Source organism: Zerene cesonia, chromosome 1 (assembly GCF_012273895.1).
Source record: "Zerene cesonia ecotype Mississippi chromosome 1, Zerene_cesonia_1.1, whole genome shotgun sequence".
Taxonomy (NCBI): Eukaryota; Metazoa; Arthropoda; class Insecta; order Lepidoptera; family Pieridae; genus Zerene; species Zerene cesonia.
In genome coordinates this window covers 10,680,009-10,698,211 of record NC_052102.1, presented here as the reverse complement: position 1 = coordinate 10,698,211, position 18,203 = coordinate 10,680,009, and the positions used below count along the sequence as shown (strand labels likewise).

At 35.4% G+C, this 18,203-nt stretch overlaps 1 protein-coding gene across 1 annotated transcript in view; it reads right to left on the bottom strand.

Annotated features, from left to right (window-relative positions):
* Positions 1-551: 551 nt before the first annotated feature.
* The window catches only part of LOC119838269, a 24,131-nt gene continuing 6,479 nt past the window's right edge, over positions 552-18,203 (bottom strand). Inside the window, exons 12-41 of the mRNA XM_038364175.1 lie at positions 17,682-17,819; positions 16,782-16,911; positions 16,193-16,338; positions 15,480-15,616; positions 14,952-15,079; positions 14,232-14,367; positions 13,688-13,805; positions 13,174-13,290; positions 12,724-12,855; positions 12,223-12,301; positions 11,692-11,822; positions 11,107-11,264; positions 10,705-10,878; positions 9,916-10,073; positions 9,489-9,612; positions 8,874-9,028; positions 8,385-8,531; positions 7,865-8,006; positions 7,396-7,531; positions 6,673-6,863; positions 6,263-6,428; positions 5,823-6,151; positions 5,543-5,669; positions 4,764-4,944; positions 4,364-4,473; positions 3,814-3,945; positions 2,632-2,805; positions 2,341-2,419; positions 1,760-1,887; positions 552-1,598 (exon numbers count right to left, since the gene is read on the bottom strand). Of these exons, the coding sequence (XP_038220103.1) occupies positions 552-1,598; positions 1,760-1,887; positions 2,341-2,419; positions 2,632-2,805; positions 3,814-3,945; positions 4,364-4,473; positions 4,764-4,944; positions 5,543-5,669; positions 5,823-6,151; positions 6,263-6,428; positions 6,673-6,863; positions 7,396-7,531; positions 7,865-8,006; positions 8,385-8,531; positions 8,874-9,028; positions 9,489-9,612; positions 9,916-10,073; positions 10,705-10,878; positions 11,107-11,264; positions 11,692-11,822; positions 12,223-12,301; positions 12,724-12,855; positions 13,174-13,290; positions 13,688-13,805; positions 14,232-14,367; positions 14,952-15,079; positions 15,480-15,616; positions 16,193-16,338; positions 16,782-16,911; positions 17,682-17,819 (5,250 nt within the window). The remainder of the gene's footprint in view (positions 1,599-1,759; positions 1,888-2,340; positions 2,420-2,631; positions 2,806-3,813; positions 3,946-4,363; positions 4,474-4,763; positions 4,945-5,542; positions 5,670-5,822; positions 6,152-6,262; positions 6,429-6,672; positions 6,864-7,395; positions 7,532-7,864; positions 8,007-8,384; positions 8,532-8,873; positions 9,029-9,488; positions 9,613-9,915; positions 10,074-10,704; positions 10,879-11,106; positions 11,265-11,691; positions 11,823-12,222; positions 12,302-12,723; positions 12,856-13,173; positions 13,291-13,687; positions 13,806-14,231; positions 14,368-14,951; positions 15,080-15,479; positions 15,617-16,192; positions 16,339-16,781; positions 16,912-17,681; positions 17,820-18,203) is intronic.

Below are 18,203 nucleotides of genomic sequence, written 5' to 3'. Positions count from 1 at the left end.
CAATAATTAGAATGGTATGCTGATTTTAGCAGTTAAGAGGCCACGATGATAAATGGATTCAGAAATAGACTTAGGCTCTGGCAATGATCCAGATTCACTCCCGTTGATCTGAACCCAAATTGATAGTATGGTATGAATGAGAGTTGATTACACAATGATAAGGTCGGGAAATCATTTGTTTACTATCATAATTACTTTTTGTTCTTTGATAAAATTTGTTTTGTAATAAGATGTTTTTGGTTTGGAAACGATTTGAGAATCAATGATTAATTTTATTCACATGAATTTGGATCGCCTGATTTGTTTGGAAAAGTTAAAGGTAAATTTCTCATTCGTGTAAATTCGGTACAAAAATAAATGTAGATTATGCTTGACTCAAGTATTAACATATTTTGAATCTTCGAATTCTCATAACTTCAATTCATATAATAATTTGTAATAAAGTGCTAATGTCTTTAAATATATTTATTTATTGATTTTATCAAGCAATAACATAACAAAGCAAACAAATTAAGGCATATCACTTCAGAAAAAGTGTTTTTAGGTTTATCCTAATTTTTCTTCTTTTTTTTACTTTTTAAACTTCTAAGTTCCTCGCTTATACTTGATTCACTGTCACTGTCCATTAGTGATTCTGTTGAACCACTTATATCGGCTTCTATGACAACGTTTGGATCTATGTCACTATCAAGAGAATTAAAATTCTTCTCATTAGTAGATAAATCTCGGATAGGTTTTATTTCATGAGGTTCAACTGTAGAGTGTTTTGTTTCTTCTGTATTTTCTCTATATCGAACGCGAGCACTGTGCTTTAAACGTGTTGTTGACGTAGGATGGACATCATCAATTGCTTCGGTTGTCGTAGTAGCCGCAGGCTCTTCTATCGCGGTATCTTCACCATATCTTTCCAAAATATAATCTTCAACGCTTTTCATATGAGGTAATTCTTCCATATTCTCATCTGGCAGCTCTCGTTTTAGTTTGTCAACGACGGGTGATTGTGTTCTCCTATATTCATCACTTGATATATCGGTACCTTCTATCTTAGCTAGCAACGCATCAGTAGCTTCTTCTACTTCTTCATTTAGTAATAAATCTTGATCTGTCATATTAATTTTTGGAAGATCTGAAGATACACTTCGAGATACTTCTAAATCTAACGGAATGTTATCGGTGGTCTCTGTTAAGATCTTTTCTTCTTCCAGAGAATTTCGCCTGCTGTCCGTTGGCCATAAATAGCTGTCCGGTAAATCGACAGTTTCATCATGATCTAAAGGTTCTATAGGTGGTAGAGAATCTAGAATTGTTTGTTGCCTTTCCAATGGTGATTCTTCTGTCTTTATCTCCGAAGCGGAGGGATTCTCGTGAGAAGCACTAACATTTTCTGCAATTGTTACTTTACGTTCTTTTCGGGGACGATCTGGCTTATTATCAGGAGGATTGTCATCATACTTCAAAGACTTTTTAATTATTTCTCTACTATCGGGAAAATGTGATAATAATTTTTTCCAGTCTTTGAGGCAGAGACTTAAAACTTGTGACTTCATCACGGTAATGTATGAATATGCGTAAGGCAGGTTGTGGATAAGGCCATATATCTAAAATGATAGAATAAAAATTAATGTCTTAGAACTTTTTGAAATTATATGACACTAAGGAATAATAGAGGTAGGACAGAATTTAACTTTGAGAACATATGATTTTTCAAATTACACGAGTTATATTAAACTAACAAGCCCTACGTTTATATAATACATACAGTGCCAAAGCTCTCTCCAGCGAAGTACAGTCGCGTATTGCTGTCATTTTCGCAAGTTTCCAGAACTCGACCCGAGTGTACAAAGTACATGCTGTCCGTTGTTTCATTCTCTTTAACCACGTGCATTCCTGGAAGGCCGTTTTAATCTTTTGCTTAGATATTATAGACCGAATAAACAAGTCTTGTATTAGTTTCTTATAGGTTGCATCTAGAAATTACTTTATGAATCCCTGTTTAATACTGAAGAAAAATGGAGTATGTGTTTAAGGACGCACAATAGAAATAAAATCTTCTTTAACTGCCTTAAAAAAATCGTTACGGTTTATTTAAAAAAATATACATTAAATATACAGGCCTGTTTTTAAAGCAGCCAACAAAAGTATAATTGCACCTTTTTTGTGCTTTATAGTTACTGGTTTTACGTCACGAATTCACCCATATAAAAATACAGTTATAATTCATACAAGTCTTGATTTTTGTTAAACAAGTAACATAGGCTATTTTATCATCCTAAGTATACCTTTGTTTATACCTAGGCAAACTCAGGACAAAAGACTTGTTTTTAATATAGACTTTTATACCTTTATTATAGGTGTAAAGCTGAAAGCATCCAACCAGCTGTCGCAAGAACACTGGCTCACACTGCCTAAATATAGGATGCTGAAATAAATTTCGATTATAAGAGAGATAAAAAGTATTATTATAAATAGAAAATGGTCAGTGATAATTAATTTTAATATATATGTAGTATAGAATATAGAATAGAACACATTGGATGTTGAAATGCAAGGACAAGGACCAACAAAGATTCTTTATAGATTATACAACTTTTGTTGCAGGCACACGAATAATAAAAAAAAATCGATATTTACCGCATGAAGATGATGCAAATAGGCTGCCGACATGACCTCAAGTTTGATACAGTTTGGTGCTTTTTTCAAGAAGATGGGCAGCTGAACACCACGAGATTCGATCCAGAGGTGTATAGAGTATTTATGAACCAGATTGACGAGATTCCTTGATACGCGATTGTTCTTTAAGAATTCCTGAAAGTAATTAGAACTCACATACAGTAATTATGGATTATCTCGACCACTTTTTATTTTCTAATATTTTGTGGCTTGTGAATATTTATTGAGTGTGGAAGTCGAGCACGCTTCGGCACGATGCAAATGCCTCTGCAAATGTTCATGGGTGGTCAGGCGGTCTGGCGAAACACCAGCCTAGTTGCCCGCTATGACATAAAAAAATAATAGATGTATTTCCTATAGGGTGCTAACTTTGTGCATCCGTTCATCCATACATGTTTTAGTAGTCATCACCTTGAGCCATTTCAATACATATGTTGTCTATGTTTTTTTTTCGAATGTGGCATAGCAGTGCTGATACATTCAGCCCCATAACCGATTTTACTTTGAATCGTGGGTAAAAAAAAAAATAAAATTCTGTTTGTTTTTGTTCTCCAAAGTAACCACTCTACTAAGTACCAAGCAAGCATTCAGCATGATTAATAGGACACGTTCATAAAAATGTTTTCGTTTGAACTCCGTTCAGCTGATTAATACACCATATTTTCGAGAACTTCAACGCTATCCTTTACGTAATAACCCTGATCTGTCATTTATGATTGACATCGGTGAGAATAACAATTGAAATGAATGTATTGTTTTGTGAATTACTAGATCAGTTAATGTTAGTTCAAAGGAAACGTAGTTTAGTGATATTTCGTATAAAACTTCAACATTTGCATTGAATATTGGGATATTGATTTAATGTTGACTTTAAAATGTATCCCTACTAATATTATAAATGCAAAAGTAACTCTGTATTTACTATGTGATTTTTCTTTAACTTCGCGGTCAAAGTTACGGACAATAATTATGACGTTATATTTCAAGATATATATATAAAGGTGAATCAAACAAAGAGTACCCATGCATATTCAAAGACCTAGAAAATATTTAGAATAATCACAGAGGAATTGAAACAAATCTTGCGTTCTGATACTAGATTATGCTTTCACATGAAACTAATAAACAAAATCGGCATTATACCTGTAACTCCATTATCTTGCAGTAATAACCAAACGAACGGAAGGAGTAATACTGGATGATGTTGGAGAACTCCCCCACGTAGATCATGTATATCATAATAGAGAAAATTTGCAGAATCGACACAAATAATACCTGGAAAAAAGTATGCTGCTTATCTCTAAATTGTGAAATGTTTGAAAATGGATTAGAATTTCTTAAAGATAATAGAGATAGAGAATGAAATTTAAATACTGCAATATTAAATATTATTCTTTCCCAGTAAGTTATTTTATATTAGCCGAGGCCAATTATTAAGATTGTTTTCGTAGATTTGTTGGTGTTGGTTGACATAATCCTACTAATATTATAAATGTAAAAGTTTGTAAGGATGTGTGTGTGTTTGTTGCTCTTTCACGCAAAAACTACTGAACCGATTGCAAAAATTTGGTACGTAGATAGCTGGACAACTGGAATAACATAAAGGCTACTTTTTATCCCGATATTCCTAGGGGATACGGACTCACGCGGTTAAAGCGGCGCAGCTAGTAAATTATAATGGTGGAACTCTTACTTCCGATTGTTTCTTGGGCAGGATGTCTCCAACGCCATTCTGTGTGAACGTGGTCAGCACAAAGTACAACGAGCAGATATATTTGTTCTTACACAGGTACCGGCCGTATTCTGAGAATCAAATTAATCAAAATATAATTTACACGTATACATTTAGACACGTTCACGATTAAAAGTTATTGGAACTATTGAAGACATTAAAAGGAATAAATTTAGAGAACCTCCTCTTTTGTACTGCTGATTTAAACTATTTATATACTATATATTAATTCGTTAAGATTGTGTTAGGTTTACTTCCATCAAGCTATATACAAATATGTAGTACTAATAATAATACTACTAAGCTGAGAAACTTACAACCTACACTTTTAGCGCATCGAATAAAATTCATACAAACTCACCATCATAGAACCAAGATGACTTAGGTTCAGCCTCCTCCTCCATAACCCCAATGAAGTACCAACAGCAAGCCGTCACGTGGATGAAGAGGGTCATCCAGATGAACACCGAGATGGTGGTGGTGAGGATGAGGTTGGAGGATATGCTTTCGTGGCGCTGCTGGAGGCATTTGTAGACGGTCACCTGGAAAATTGAAGTTAAAATTATTTCTTTATATATTCTACTAATACTATACATTTGAAAGTGAGTGAGTATGAATGAATGGATGGAGATAAGTTATTTTTTCACGCGAAAACAGATGATCGTATCTGTCTGAATTTTGGTACAGGGATCAATTATAGTCTGGACTAACACATAGGCTATTTTTTTTCGGATACCACGCAAGTGAAGTGTAGTCGCGGGTTACAGGTAGTAAACACGAAAGAATTATATCGGAAATATGTTTGCTTAGCGGTGGAAATCACATAATAACTTAGTACCTTCCCTTTCAAGGTCTATATAACATGGTGATATTTAATTCATTTTCAAGACGCAGCTATAAATAAATTATTTCATTAACGTTATTGTAAAAGTAATTCTAAAGAATGACTTTTACACATTATACTACAGTATAATATGAAAATGTTTAATCTAAAAAAAAAGTTTGTTTTATCTGCGAACAGTTCGAAAGCTATACGATACATATAACACTGACAAAATAATGTACAACAAACATTACAATGTTTGCTAAGTCTACATAAATCTAGTAAAAAAAAAACATTTTACATTAATAATCACTCACGATTCTAAAGAATCTGTTAAGTCGCAACCACGAAAATAACAAAAGTCTGTTACTCGAACTCATCAGACACAAAGCTTCAAATGGTATAACCGATATTATATCCATTTTAAATTCACGTCCAAAATATCTGAAACAACGGAAGAAATTTAATTTCCAAAAATGTATAGCATTCACAAATTGTGTTTAACCTACGTAAAAATATTATATTAATTGCAAAATCTTTTAAAATATCATATTTCTCATCAAAATAAAACATCGTACATACATACACAGTACTCACCTTTTCCTATCCTTCCAGAGAGATGTCGTAAGCTCATTATTTTGATCAACAGAGTGCGGTAAGAAATATTTAATTAAAAACTTCCAAGAGAACCCTAAGTCCATAAAATATAGACCAACTATGAGACTGGTTTGATTATCTTGAAAGCCTGCGTTATAAACATCTGTGTAGATACATGCAAGCGATACGGTGATTAAATAAATCTGAATTGCAGACGTCTGGTGGAGGGTGAAATTGAGGAACCTTTGCCCAATCCTGTACATAATATGGTAAGTTGTGGGCTCTTTACTATCTGGTTTTATAATTTCCTCCAAACCAATGACGTAATCCTAAAAATAAACAGATATAGGTTTCTGAACTTTATAAAATATGTGAGAAAACCCATACTTAAATGTATATGAAACTTTGTCTCTAATGAAAATTCTGTTTTACGTCTTTACCTGATTATACTTCAAGTGATCGACTAACTCGTTAATAACACTCGGAAAATCAGCAATGATACCATGGAATATTAACGTATTTATATGGAGAAGATGCACCTGGCTTATTGACATTATTTCCACCGGGGATCGGATGGATTCCACACCGTTTAAGTTCCCAAAAATGCTGTTAATTAAAGATAGGCTTAAATTATGAGGATTGAGGATTACAGAATACATTAAAGTCATAATTATATTTAAACGATAATTAGAATAAATGCCACAAGAAGCAAAAGCGAAGAAATTCCATAGATCTTATTAGCTTCTGCCCAAATTCTGTTTAGTTTTCGAACAAAAAAATGAAATCTTGTAAGTGATATCCTCGCTTTTTAAGTATAAGTAGTCTTTGTCTCAATGTTCCTAATACTCACCTTCCTTTCCCCAACTGAACACTATCCATATCTTCATATCGTACCTCCAGCACGCCCTGGTCAACGAAATATAGGTCGGTGATGATATCATCGCGGGAAATGATCTTAGTATCCTTTAGGAAATGTATCGTGCGCACCGCCCGCCCGATCATACGTAACAACGATATTTCACATTTATTCACTATTGGACACTGCAAGACAACATATCTTTAGGTCTACACCTCTCTAGAGTCTTATATAACCGTATAACTACCATTCTTTACATTCAAAAGTTTTAGATCTGCAGTTCATTGACGTCTACTTTAATTCCCCTTACTTTTTTTTTTATAAAAGAAAGCGGACAAACGAACAAGTGGTGCGCCCATCATCGAGCGATCACCACTGCCCATGAGCCCTCACAAGAGTCCCTGTGAAGGTGTTGCCGGCCTTTTAAGGAAGAGGTAGATATTTTTTTTGAATTTATCAGGATTGTAAGTTGCCGGGAACAACGACGAAGAAAACTACTTACTGTAACTGTTAAAAAATATTTGAAGAAATAATATGTTTATTGGTAACACAAGGGACAAAAAGTTTTCAATTAAAGTTAGTTGTACTTAATAGCTTTAAGCGTGATAAGATGATGATAATACGGTTTAAGCTTTTACATAAAAGGTCTGTTTGTAATGTCCCATGACCTCTGATATATGTGCAGTGGAACGAAATATTTATTCATTTGATAAAAACCTTTGAGAACGTTGGTCCATATATATACAATATAGCATCTGTGCGCAATGTGATTTGATCGCAAAGCTTCAACACCTTCCGGTAATCCATGCCCGCCATTTTGTCCCACTTGTGCTTATAATACTCGAGCACTTGTCTGAATTACAAAGACAAATTACACGCTTACAAGCCACTAGGTTAAGCTTTGGAAATCCTTAAAACATCAACTATTTACTAGAGAAATTCCCGTTAACATCTTTGCGTTTTAAAAATTTGCTGTAACTGACAACGATTTAATAAAAAGTCAATCTTTTTTAATCTGCCATTACAAACAGACATTCCAATTAAATTCTTATAGATTCACATGGAAAAATCGTCTTTCTGGTCTTCCATTTGAGATATTAATCATCCCATTCCTAACATAAAGAATAAATACATCTCATATACTAAATATTAAATCCATTAATATTATAATCATATTCCACGTTACTTTTTAAGGCCAGCATCCAGGTTCTCCCTCTTCATGAACCGGGCGATATCCTTCATGTGTTGCTGGAATGACGCCAGCGACCTGTTCACGTTCGCGCGCGTGCTGATTATGCGCACCGAGAAGTAAGTTGTTATCATCGCGCCTGGAAATGCACCTTGAGTTAACCCTCCATTCCATTCCATTGAAAACCCTGGCTTAAAATTTTTTACAATTTTATTTGGAATGAAAAAATTAAATAGTTCTATTTTATATGGTAACGATATGATAAGAATGAAATCTAAAGTGACAAGAATCTTTTTTTAATCACATCAAAGCTTCTCGCCCCCGTAGTAGGGTTATATAGTCGAAGTATCCAAGGTCAAAGGTCGGACAACGGTCAGTGCCATAATCGTACCTAGAGACCGAACCGCAAAATGTAGCTTATTTTCTGTTGTATATGCCTTTCCAGAATAAAAAGTACCACGTGTGCCTTAACCCCAATTGGTAAATTACATCAAGAGGTTTTTCCTGGGACGCTTACCAATAATCATGCCAGCGATAAGGATCCTCATTAGCACGAAGTTGGTCGGGTTGAACGTGCTGTAGCCGGTGCTGGTGGTCTCGTACACCGCCCAGAAGTACGTTGCCAGGTGCAGGTTCCAAGGATTCTCGGTTATGTTGAAACGGACTGTATTCAATTGGTTTGTTATACTTGTGGTCAAGTCAAATTTCTAAAATATCCAGGAGAATGAATTTTGCATCTTTTTCACTAAATAGGTAAGCATACGGAGACAGAAAGAAATAGGTGATGTAGGTGATACCAAGACCACAGATTTTAATAATTACTACCCTAAACTTAATTTTCTACATGCCTATCATAGTAGCTATCGGGATGCCAAATATTAACCCGATTTGGTCAGTAGTTTGAGCTGTGCGTATAGTTTAATCAGTCAGTCGTCTTTGCGTTTTATATATTAAGAAAAATAAGTTGTTTGGATTTCGGTTTGAGTTAAATTCAAATGTAACTCACACACATTCTGATACAAATGTATCCACGATCCACCATCATCGTTGAAGGGTATGAGATGAAAGCTTTCGGGAGACACGAGGAGTTTGACAGAATTGAAAATTATGAGGCACGTCAGTACGTTCAGTAGCGCTAGAAACGGCGGGATCGCTTTCAAACTGGGAAAATAGAGATGCGTGTTTTATTATTTATTGATTTATTTAACTCTTTATTGTACATGACAAACGAAAACGCTCATAAAAACTTATAGATCATAATTTACACGAAAACAATATAGTACAATCGGCGGCCTTATCACTGTGCCTCTACCTCTACCAGGCAACCACGGGAGAATGGAAATTTTCATTATTTTTTTTACGTTTTACATGTTACGTGTGTATAGTAAGAATGCAACAAAATATTGCTATATTTAATATGTCTTAACTGGTGTCTTTTTCGATATATCGCCTTGTGGTAGAAATCCGAACGTAATTTGTAACAGTAGAGAGTAGATTCGACGATGTTCAATTAAGAAGTCAAATAATATGGCGTTATTATTGAAGTTAATCCGACTAAGAACAAAATTATTGGAAGGGTACAATTTATTAACAGAAATAAAGAGAATTGTTGAATACACACACAATGATGATGTCCCGTCGAACGTAACCCTTGAGGCTGATGAGTGCGCTGGGCGTTCGGTAGAGCTGGATCAAGCGATTCAGATACAAGTATTGCGCCATGGGCCGCAGGTGGTATTGACCGTCTGTACAGAAAAAAAGAGCTTTCGTTCTATGAAACAAGAATGATTTTACGTAACCTACTCTGAGAATTCTCCTTCTAGTTTGTATCCAAGTGACAACTGCTGAATTTTCCCACTAAACATGACCCTACCTTGAAAAAATTCTCACACTGCTAAAATAAATATATTTGATATCTTACCAGCATTTCATTAGCGGTATTCATGGTGGACCAGACTGATAGACAGTTAGGTGGTAACTAAGTTATCCCCTACTGTAAGGATAGCGAGCGTAGTGCTGACAGGCTAACGCAGTAGAAATGTACCTACCATAGGTTTCCTTAATGCTCAGCTCTAGTTTCTCAAGCGGGAGACACGCGAGCAGGTCGATGAGGAACGTGCCTTTCAAGTAGTGAGCCGCTGTGCTCGCCGGGTGGTACACTAGCAAGCCCTTTTCGTTGTAGTAGCCCACAAGGATCCGTTGTAAACTAATAATGTACTTTTTAATTATACATTTATTACGGTTATCAGAACTATAAAATTGTTCAGGTTATTAAAATACCAATTAGACGACACTGTTATGATTAATAGCAGAGCACGGTTTCACCCGCACTATACATAGTTGGTCAAATAACAGCCTTGTATTTGTTTCCCTCTGACTCAAAATCGATAAGTACCAGGCGAACGTGCAAAATATAAATTAATGTTTCAATGTTCCATGTAGATAACATCACCACTGCTTAAAACGGAAGGAAAACATCGTGAGGAAACCGGCATGTCAAATCGGTGAATCAAAGGTTCGACGACATGTGATGTCTGCAAACCCGCACTTAGCCAGCGTGGTAGATTATGGCCAGGAGGCTTTTGTCCTAGCAATGGGAACATATATCGGCTGATGATGAATTCAAAATGGTGAAAAACATCTATCCATACGCAATTATTGTCACTTATCTGGGTACAAATATTAGTAGGATAAACATGAACCCACATCCATTTTGAGGGCGATAACCAATTCATGTGGAAGTGAATGGTCGTATGTTGTTGCTGTAAAGCGTTTAAAAAGAAATCTGTCATAAAAAAATATAGAAATATGACACATAATAATATTTCAATAATCACATATCCAAATAAGCGGTCAGATCGAGCGCGAGCCTCACGAAGTCCCAATAGTACGTGAGGTACGCCATCGCCGGGAACAGAGCGGCGCTGAGCAGCGCGCACGCAACTCTGAACCACTCGTAGCGGGAGAGGTACGGCCCGTCGGGTCGGATCGTGAACCGGGGGAAGATGTATCTGGGACGTGATGAGTCTTTGAGAAAGCAGGAAGGAAAAATTTAACACACACATACACACACTAGATATCATAATAGAGGACAACAGAAGAGAATAATTTAGAAAAGAAGAAAAACAAAAATTAATAGCTAGACATAACAATTGCGTGTATTGAAAAATAATTATCCTTTGGGCATCCTATATTCTTATCCAGAGCAAGTAGATCTATCTGTGCCTGGGCAATCTTACCTCAGTATAGACAAGAAGCCAAGTCTATTGAAGGGGTGCAGGAACGCGAAGTCTTTCTCATGCTTTCTCGGCATTGGGAACCGCTCCACGTTCGGCGTGGGCGGCGCTGGCTCATACCAAACGAACGGTGGATACGGTATTTGCAAATACTCGTATTCCTGAAAAATACGTTATGAAAATATATAGGATCCGATAAGTATCATAAATTTATAGGGGAGATGAGTGAGGAGAAACGTGAACCTCCATTCCAGTCTCATCCAGTGTGGTCTTCTTTAAATTTGGCCTAGTCTGATAATTTGAAGGCAATTTGGGTTCGTGGATACTACAGTATTTGAGTTAGATATAGATATCGGAAATGCATTACATTTAAATACATATAATTATTTTTTTTTTGCAAAGCTATAGGAACTTTCGCCTACCTTTTTTATGTAATTATAATGGAGTTTTATCGAATGTTTATCGTACTATCAAATCATGATAAAATGAACAACCTAAAAATGTAACTTAACCGTAACTAATCTTAAATTAAATTAAGCGTTAGTTTAAATAAAAAGCACTGTATACTATAACACAAATTAAACTTACAGGCAATTCTTTGACATCATCAATTGCATCTTTTATCTGCGGAATCTCTATAACGTTTAGTAAATACTTCCGTGATATTGAAAACACTTGCACGTGTGTCACCGCTCGGATTGTATAAAAGGCTGGTAGACCTAGAATCAATGCAGTAGTATTAGACAAATTTTAGTACCATATCAATCAAATTCAAATTTCATATTCAGCATTAATAATGATATAGACAGACATACCTAGACAAGTTTATACTAAGCCATCACCACCGCCTATGATCATTCGCAGAAGTAGTACCTCTACAAATGCGCTGCCCGCTTTTAAGGGATAAGGGAAAAGGAAAAGATTGATGACTGGAAAAAGGGAATGGACTGGGACGGGAGAGGAAAAGGAAACGGGCCTCCGGCTCCCCCACTCACCGAACGAAACACGGGAGTGTGGTACTTCTCCGGTGCGATCTGGCCCAATTCGGGCCGAAACGTGCTCGGCTCCCACAATATAATATATATGTTAATATGTAAATTATGTATGTTTTATACATACGTAACAAACAAACGACCACTCCAAAATGATTTCTTGCAGTTAACTCTCCAACCACTGTCTTAGTAACTGGGCACAGTACCTTTGCAAAAATAAATGATCATATGCTAGTGCTTCTATCTACTGCTTCTACTTTTAATTCATGTAGGAACCGGAGGTTTCAATGAATCTTCAATAGAAAAATTTGTAAGCATTTTTAAGATATTTTCATGTTCTTAGCCATTCAAATTAAAACCCTTTGAATTCAACTAAAAACTCGAATTTGCGACTTCGCAATAATTTAAGGCATATGTTATTAATATATTGTATTATATTTTTGTAGGTTTTTCAATATTTTAATCCAAGGGGAGACAGATACAACACAGCGGACATTCTAGAATTATAAGCGTTCTAACTAATACAAATTTCTTTTGTAGATAGCCTCGACACCGTCTGGTCTATCTCTATTAGGAGACCATGCGAATGCAGCCAAGCCTGAAAGAGTACTAGAAAATAAAATGTTACCTCACAGATACCCTGCTTAATGACGTACATCTCATTGGAGATGTCGCCGGTACTCAGCAGTATTTCGTTCGGACACGAACAGAAGAGCCGCGCGTTCGACGATATGGTCTTCAATTCTTCTTTATGGAGGAACTGAAATTATTTATCATCATCAGAACATATTTGTTCCCACTTCAAACCTTGTGCACTTATCAAGGATCGGTGGCAATACAATAAATTTATCGGTACATCCTGATAAGGATCACCATGATTACATAATTTCTTTAGGTATGCTCTGTTTAGAATATACGTGTAAGAACGAGACTAAATTTTGATGATTCTATGATTAAAATGAGTTTTTTTTTTACTAGAGAACATATCTTCGTATATAACAGTACGCAGTTACACAGACCCTTTATGAAAATTTAGTTCCAATACTCTTGGCAACATTCCTAAAACCTAAAAACCAACCTTCATAAATGGTATACACAGCATGTATTTACTCCTCTGCCGGGTCACTATATCCTGGTGCACGTGTGGAGGCAAGTCGTGGAATATCGACTTCTTCTTATTCGTCATTGAGTAGGCCTGTTCCAAATTTAAATAGGTGTAATTTTTATAACTAAAGAAAGAAATCTCAATAGGTTTAATTTAAACACGTTTTCAGTTGATCATAGATCTGTATTTGTAATTTAACTGAAAAAAATTAGCATAATAAGTATCTTTGTTTTCTATTTACTGTTTGTATATAATATGTATTGCATATTATGATTTTTAAATGCCATAAGCGGGCAACTGAGCTGGTGATTCGACTTAACGAATGAACGATCACCAATGCCCATGAACATTCAAAGTAATTCTTCTGCGAATGCCCTCCTTACTTTTAATAGGATAGGGAAAGGATTGACGAATGGAAATATGGAACGGACTGTTTTTAATCATAGGACAGAGAGAGAGAGAGAGATTTCATTGTTGTAATATATACCTTGTCTGTATACCAGCAGAGTTCCAAGTAAGATTTGAACCGGTGTATCAGTATAGGTTCGACCTCATTACGTCGCAAAAAGTTTGTCACATTTTCAATGCATGCGTCATAATTCTCTCTGGAATAATAATAATAATTATGATTCGGTTTCATTGGAAAACCTAAAAAAAATATTCCTATTTAGTGGGGAAATCTTGCATAGATACTTACGGCCCCAGGGGAAAGAGCCAGTTATGTCGGCTTCTTACTGACTGTGTTTCGCCTAAATGAAGGGACCATGGGAGCTGATTATAATTCATCCGCGACCTTACCTACTATATGAAGATTAGCATAGTTATACTTGACGCATGTTATAAACCAGAATTATTGCGTTAATTTCCTTAGATTAAACCACATAAATCGATAACCACTTAGTAGTTTATAGTTAGCTTCATAGAAAAGACATAATGAAGGGACAGATACGCTAACAGTTGAATAAGATATACATACATACATTAAAGCAAGCAAAGAAAATACAAGGAGAATAGAGGCAGCATGACCTGACCTCATGGCAGTAGTGACCATTATAGTAGCGGAGTATACAGCTTCCATAAAGATGTGTAGCACGATGCACAGCTCGAGTACCAGCATGATGTAAATGACGCTTTCTTGGTTCCCCGTGCCAAAATCTTCCATGTGTGCTGGAAAGTTTTGGGGTTATTAAATAGCTTGATTTATATTAATTATAACGTCATTCTTTAGTTTTGTACACTAATGGTTTATCACGCTTCGAATCTACTTAAGATATAAAGACGTTAATAACCAAAAACTGTTATAGCTTGAAGTTATTTGCGCCTACAACCTTATCTTACTGCAATTATCCCTACAAAATTGTCCAGAAAGCACACCCAAATAGCTAATTCAAGGTATGGTACATTCATTAGTATTGTATCATGTATGGAATGCTGATAGGGTTGTCTGTCTGTACACTCATTTGTTTGATAGTTTAATTGTTATGATTAACAAACAACCTATTACGGTGGGTACCTCTAAAGAGTAAATTGTAAGTTAATTGGATCCGAATGTGTATTTGAATATTTAACAACAAGCGGTCCGCCCCGGCTTCGCCCGTGGAACCTACATATATAGCCTAAAGCCTTCCTCAATAAATAGGCTACCTAAAACTGAAAGAATTTTTCCAAAAGGACCAGTATTTCCTTAGATAAGCACGTTCAAACAAACAATCTCTTCAGCTTTATAACATTAAGTATAGATGTAAACGTACTTGTAAATGTAATCATCGATATGGACCAGTAGAGACTAAACGTGAGCCTACTCTCGACAGTGTCATCGAGCGGCTCCGCGTTCCAGAAAGGAGTGTGCGTTATATTCTTCACGAGGCAGTAGCCGAAACTGTATGTTAAAATTGGTAAAAAATACTGAAGTCATTATACAGTTTAAATATGTTTGTAACTAAGCATTTTAATTAATCTTAAAATTCAAAATTAAGTACATTAATGAGTTCATCATGCAAAATTGTAATTTAACGTTTTTAATTATTGTAAGCTCTATAAATGTATACAATAGTTTGATTGACATGTATGTTAATTAAGCATCTATTGAGTTAGAATTGATTTATATTATATTTAATATTTAGAGTTCCATCTTCAGAAAGAACAAAAGCTTGATACGTGGTATCTATCATCAATGTGAATTTTTTAACTCTTAACTTAAATTCAATAAAAATTCGCCCATGACTCAATTCAGTCTCAAATTCGCTCAAATAGTATTAAAATAAGGGTAATAAACCGACCCATAGCACATGAAGCCCTGCTGCAGGGCAGCGAGCAAGTAGCACGCGATCAGTAGCAGCAGGGAGTAGGAGAAGAAGCGCAGCAGGTTACTGTGGTACACGCATTCGTCTTCCACAGCCTTTAGCATGCGGAAAACCTGTATATCCAGATATTAAAGTTCATATAACACCTTTAGGGACGATTCACATTTCCCGATATACTGTTTACCGTACACGTCACTTAATATGATAAAATAATGGAAATCTACTATAAAAAGCGTCAAATAGGTTATAATTAACCGTTTATATTTGGAAATATTATTATTGTTACTTTATGATAAATGAAACACTGCCATATTATTCACCCGTACATTGTCATCTTTATATGAATAGATCTGTGAATATGGAGGATGAGATTAGAGCTGGAATTTATCTGTGCTTATAATACACGTTACACGCTTGTATAAAATCTTTCTATACGGTTATATTACGAAAAGCTCTTTGATGGAAGATTACGCACAATAGAATAACAAAGGTGTTGGGGACATAGGTTATACATGTTTTGTGTTTATAACAATAGTCCTACGAAAGCAAAAGTCTATTGCCTCTCGTAACGTCTCCACGTACTTAAACCCTCGTCCGTCTTCACAATAACGGAATTATAAATTGTTCAAATGTAGGATGCGAGTAAAATATAACAACATTTTAATTGATACTTTTTCTCTAAATTATACCTTGTGCAACCGTACAATTTTGTTAATTCCAGCGAAATGGCCATCTTTTATGAACTCGAAAATGGGTAAAGTAGCAAGTACGTCGAGGAGGAACCATCCGCTTCGAGCCTGCTGGGACGCCGTCTGCGCTAGAGTTATTGGTACACCTGGTTTATGAGCAATGCGTTAGAAAAAACGGACGAATGGTATAAATATACTTATCGAAAACTTACATTGAGTTCTATTAAGTTTTCATCTGGTGACGTAATAAATAAAATTCAAATTTGAAACTAAACAATAGCGAACTGAATCGGAAATTATAATAAAACTAGCTGCGCCCCGAGGTTTCACCCGCGTAAGTCTGTATCCCGTAGGAATATCGGGATAAAAAGTTGCCTATATGTTATTCCAGCTGTCCAGCTATCTACGCACCAAATTTCATTGCAATCGGTTTAGCAGTTTTTGCGTGAAGGAGCAACAAACACACACACATCCTTACAAACTTTCGCATTTATAATATTAATAGGATTATCACAGGAAGGGATAAAGTTATGAAGGGTACTAAAAATATTAGTAAATCAGTAAGTAAACTATAATAAAAATGAGTTACCATCCTCCACGTTATCTCCAGTGGAGAGATGGACTATCAGGTCCAATACGAAGACGGTGGTAACGGCGTAGTCATAGAATCGGAATTCCACCGGAACCTCTTTCTTATACACCAGATAATACGGGTGAGTCTGATAAATTCATTAAATATTTCAAACTAAAACACAGAAGCTTGTTATTTTGATAATAATACGTACTACGTTATAAAATATAGTGTTTTTATTCATAGCGATTAGATTGAATAAAAAAAATATAAGTAGAGCGAAATCAATGATATTTATATATTTGGATGATGCTTCAGTAAGGAGTTAAAATAAAGTAAAAAAAACAATGATTCATAACTATCTAGTTGTTTCTTGGATCTAGAGTTTGTGATAGGAAATCAACATTTCATTAAAAAAAAATATACATTAGGTACAATAGGAAATGTTCCAAGTAAATAAAAAAACCAAAAAATTGGATCTTTGAATTTTTCACCTAAATTTTGAGACTATGTGAAAAAATTGCAAATACAAAAGTTGTAGACCTACAACTTTGCCATTTAACTTTTTTCCATAGGACTTGTAGTTTTGCCGGAAATCAAGATAAACCATTTTGTACCCTTAAAAACTCACCCCCTCCCACTTCCCGAAATCGGATCGACCGTGATTTATTTTTCCTTTCATTTTGATCATATACCCCTCCTTTTCTAATAGGTTTCATCCGTCTGTAATTTTTTTGGTTTCAAAAATTATCCATGAACATTTGGAGAGGCGTAAGGTCGATAAACACATTACGCCTCTACAAATAGATTGCCCTCTTTAAATTGGAAAAGTATCAACAAAACGTATAAAGGAAAGGACTGGGAAGTGTAAGGAAATGGATATGGGAATATAATAAAAGAATATAACCTAATACTCACAATACAAACGGCTAATATCAGGCAAGTGACGAACGAGTGCCAGGCCACCAGCAGAGACGAGGACGGCTGGAGGATGCAAGGGAACGTCATGCGGAGGCATATCGCGTCGGATTCCTCCGTGAGTGACGCATCTGCCCTCTAACGTGGATATGTGTATAATTTAATACAGTTTTAAAAATCTTTGTAATGAAAAAAATATGATCAAATTAATAATAAAAAGAAGGATGATAAAATACAATAAAATTAAAATTCAATTTACACATCTAAAAACACAAATTAGATAGAAAGTTGTGACTATGAGTTCTACATCAAAGGGCAAGAAAATACGAGTACGGTCGTATCCTATTTCCTTGGCACTACAATTTTTTTTTAATTGTGTAGCACAGATAATATAACTATATGGTATATGTATTATTTATATTTTATTTTAGTCTATATATTTTGATCACCCTGGAAGACTGGTTCGATGGAGTCACGGTTGGTGGCTACAGAATTGCCAATTTGCGTTATGCAGACGATACC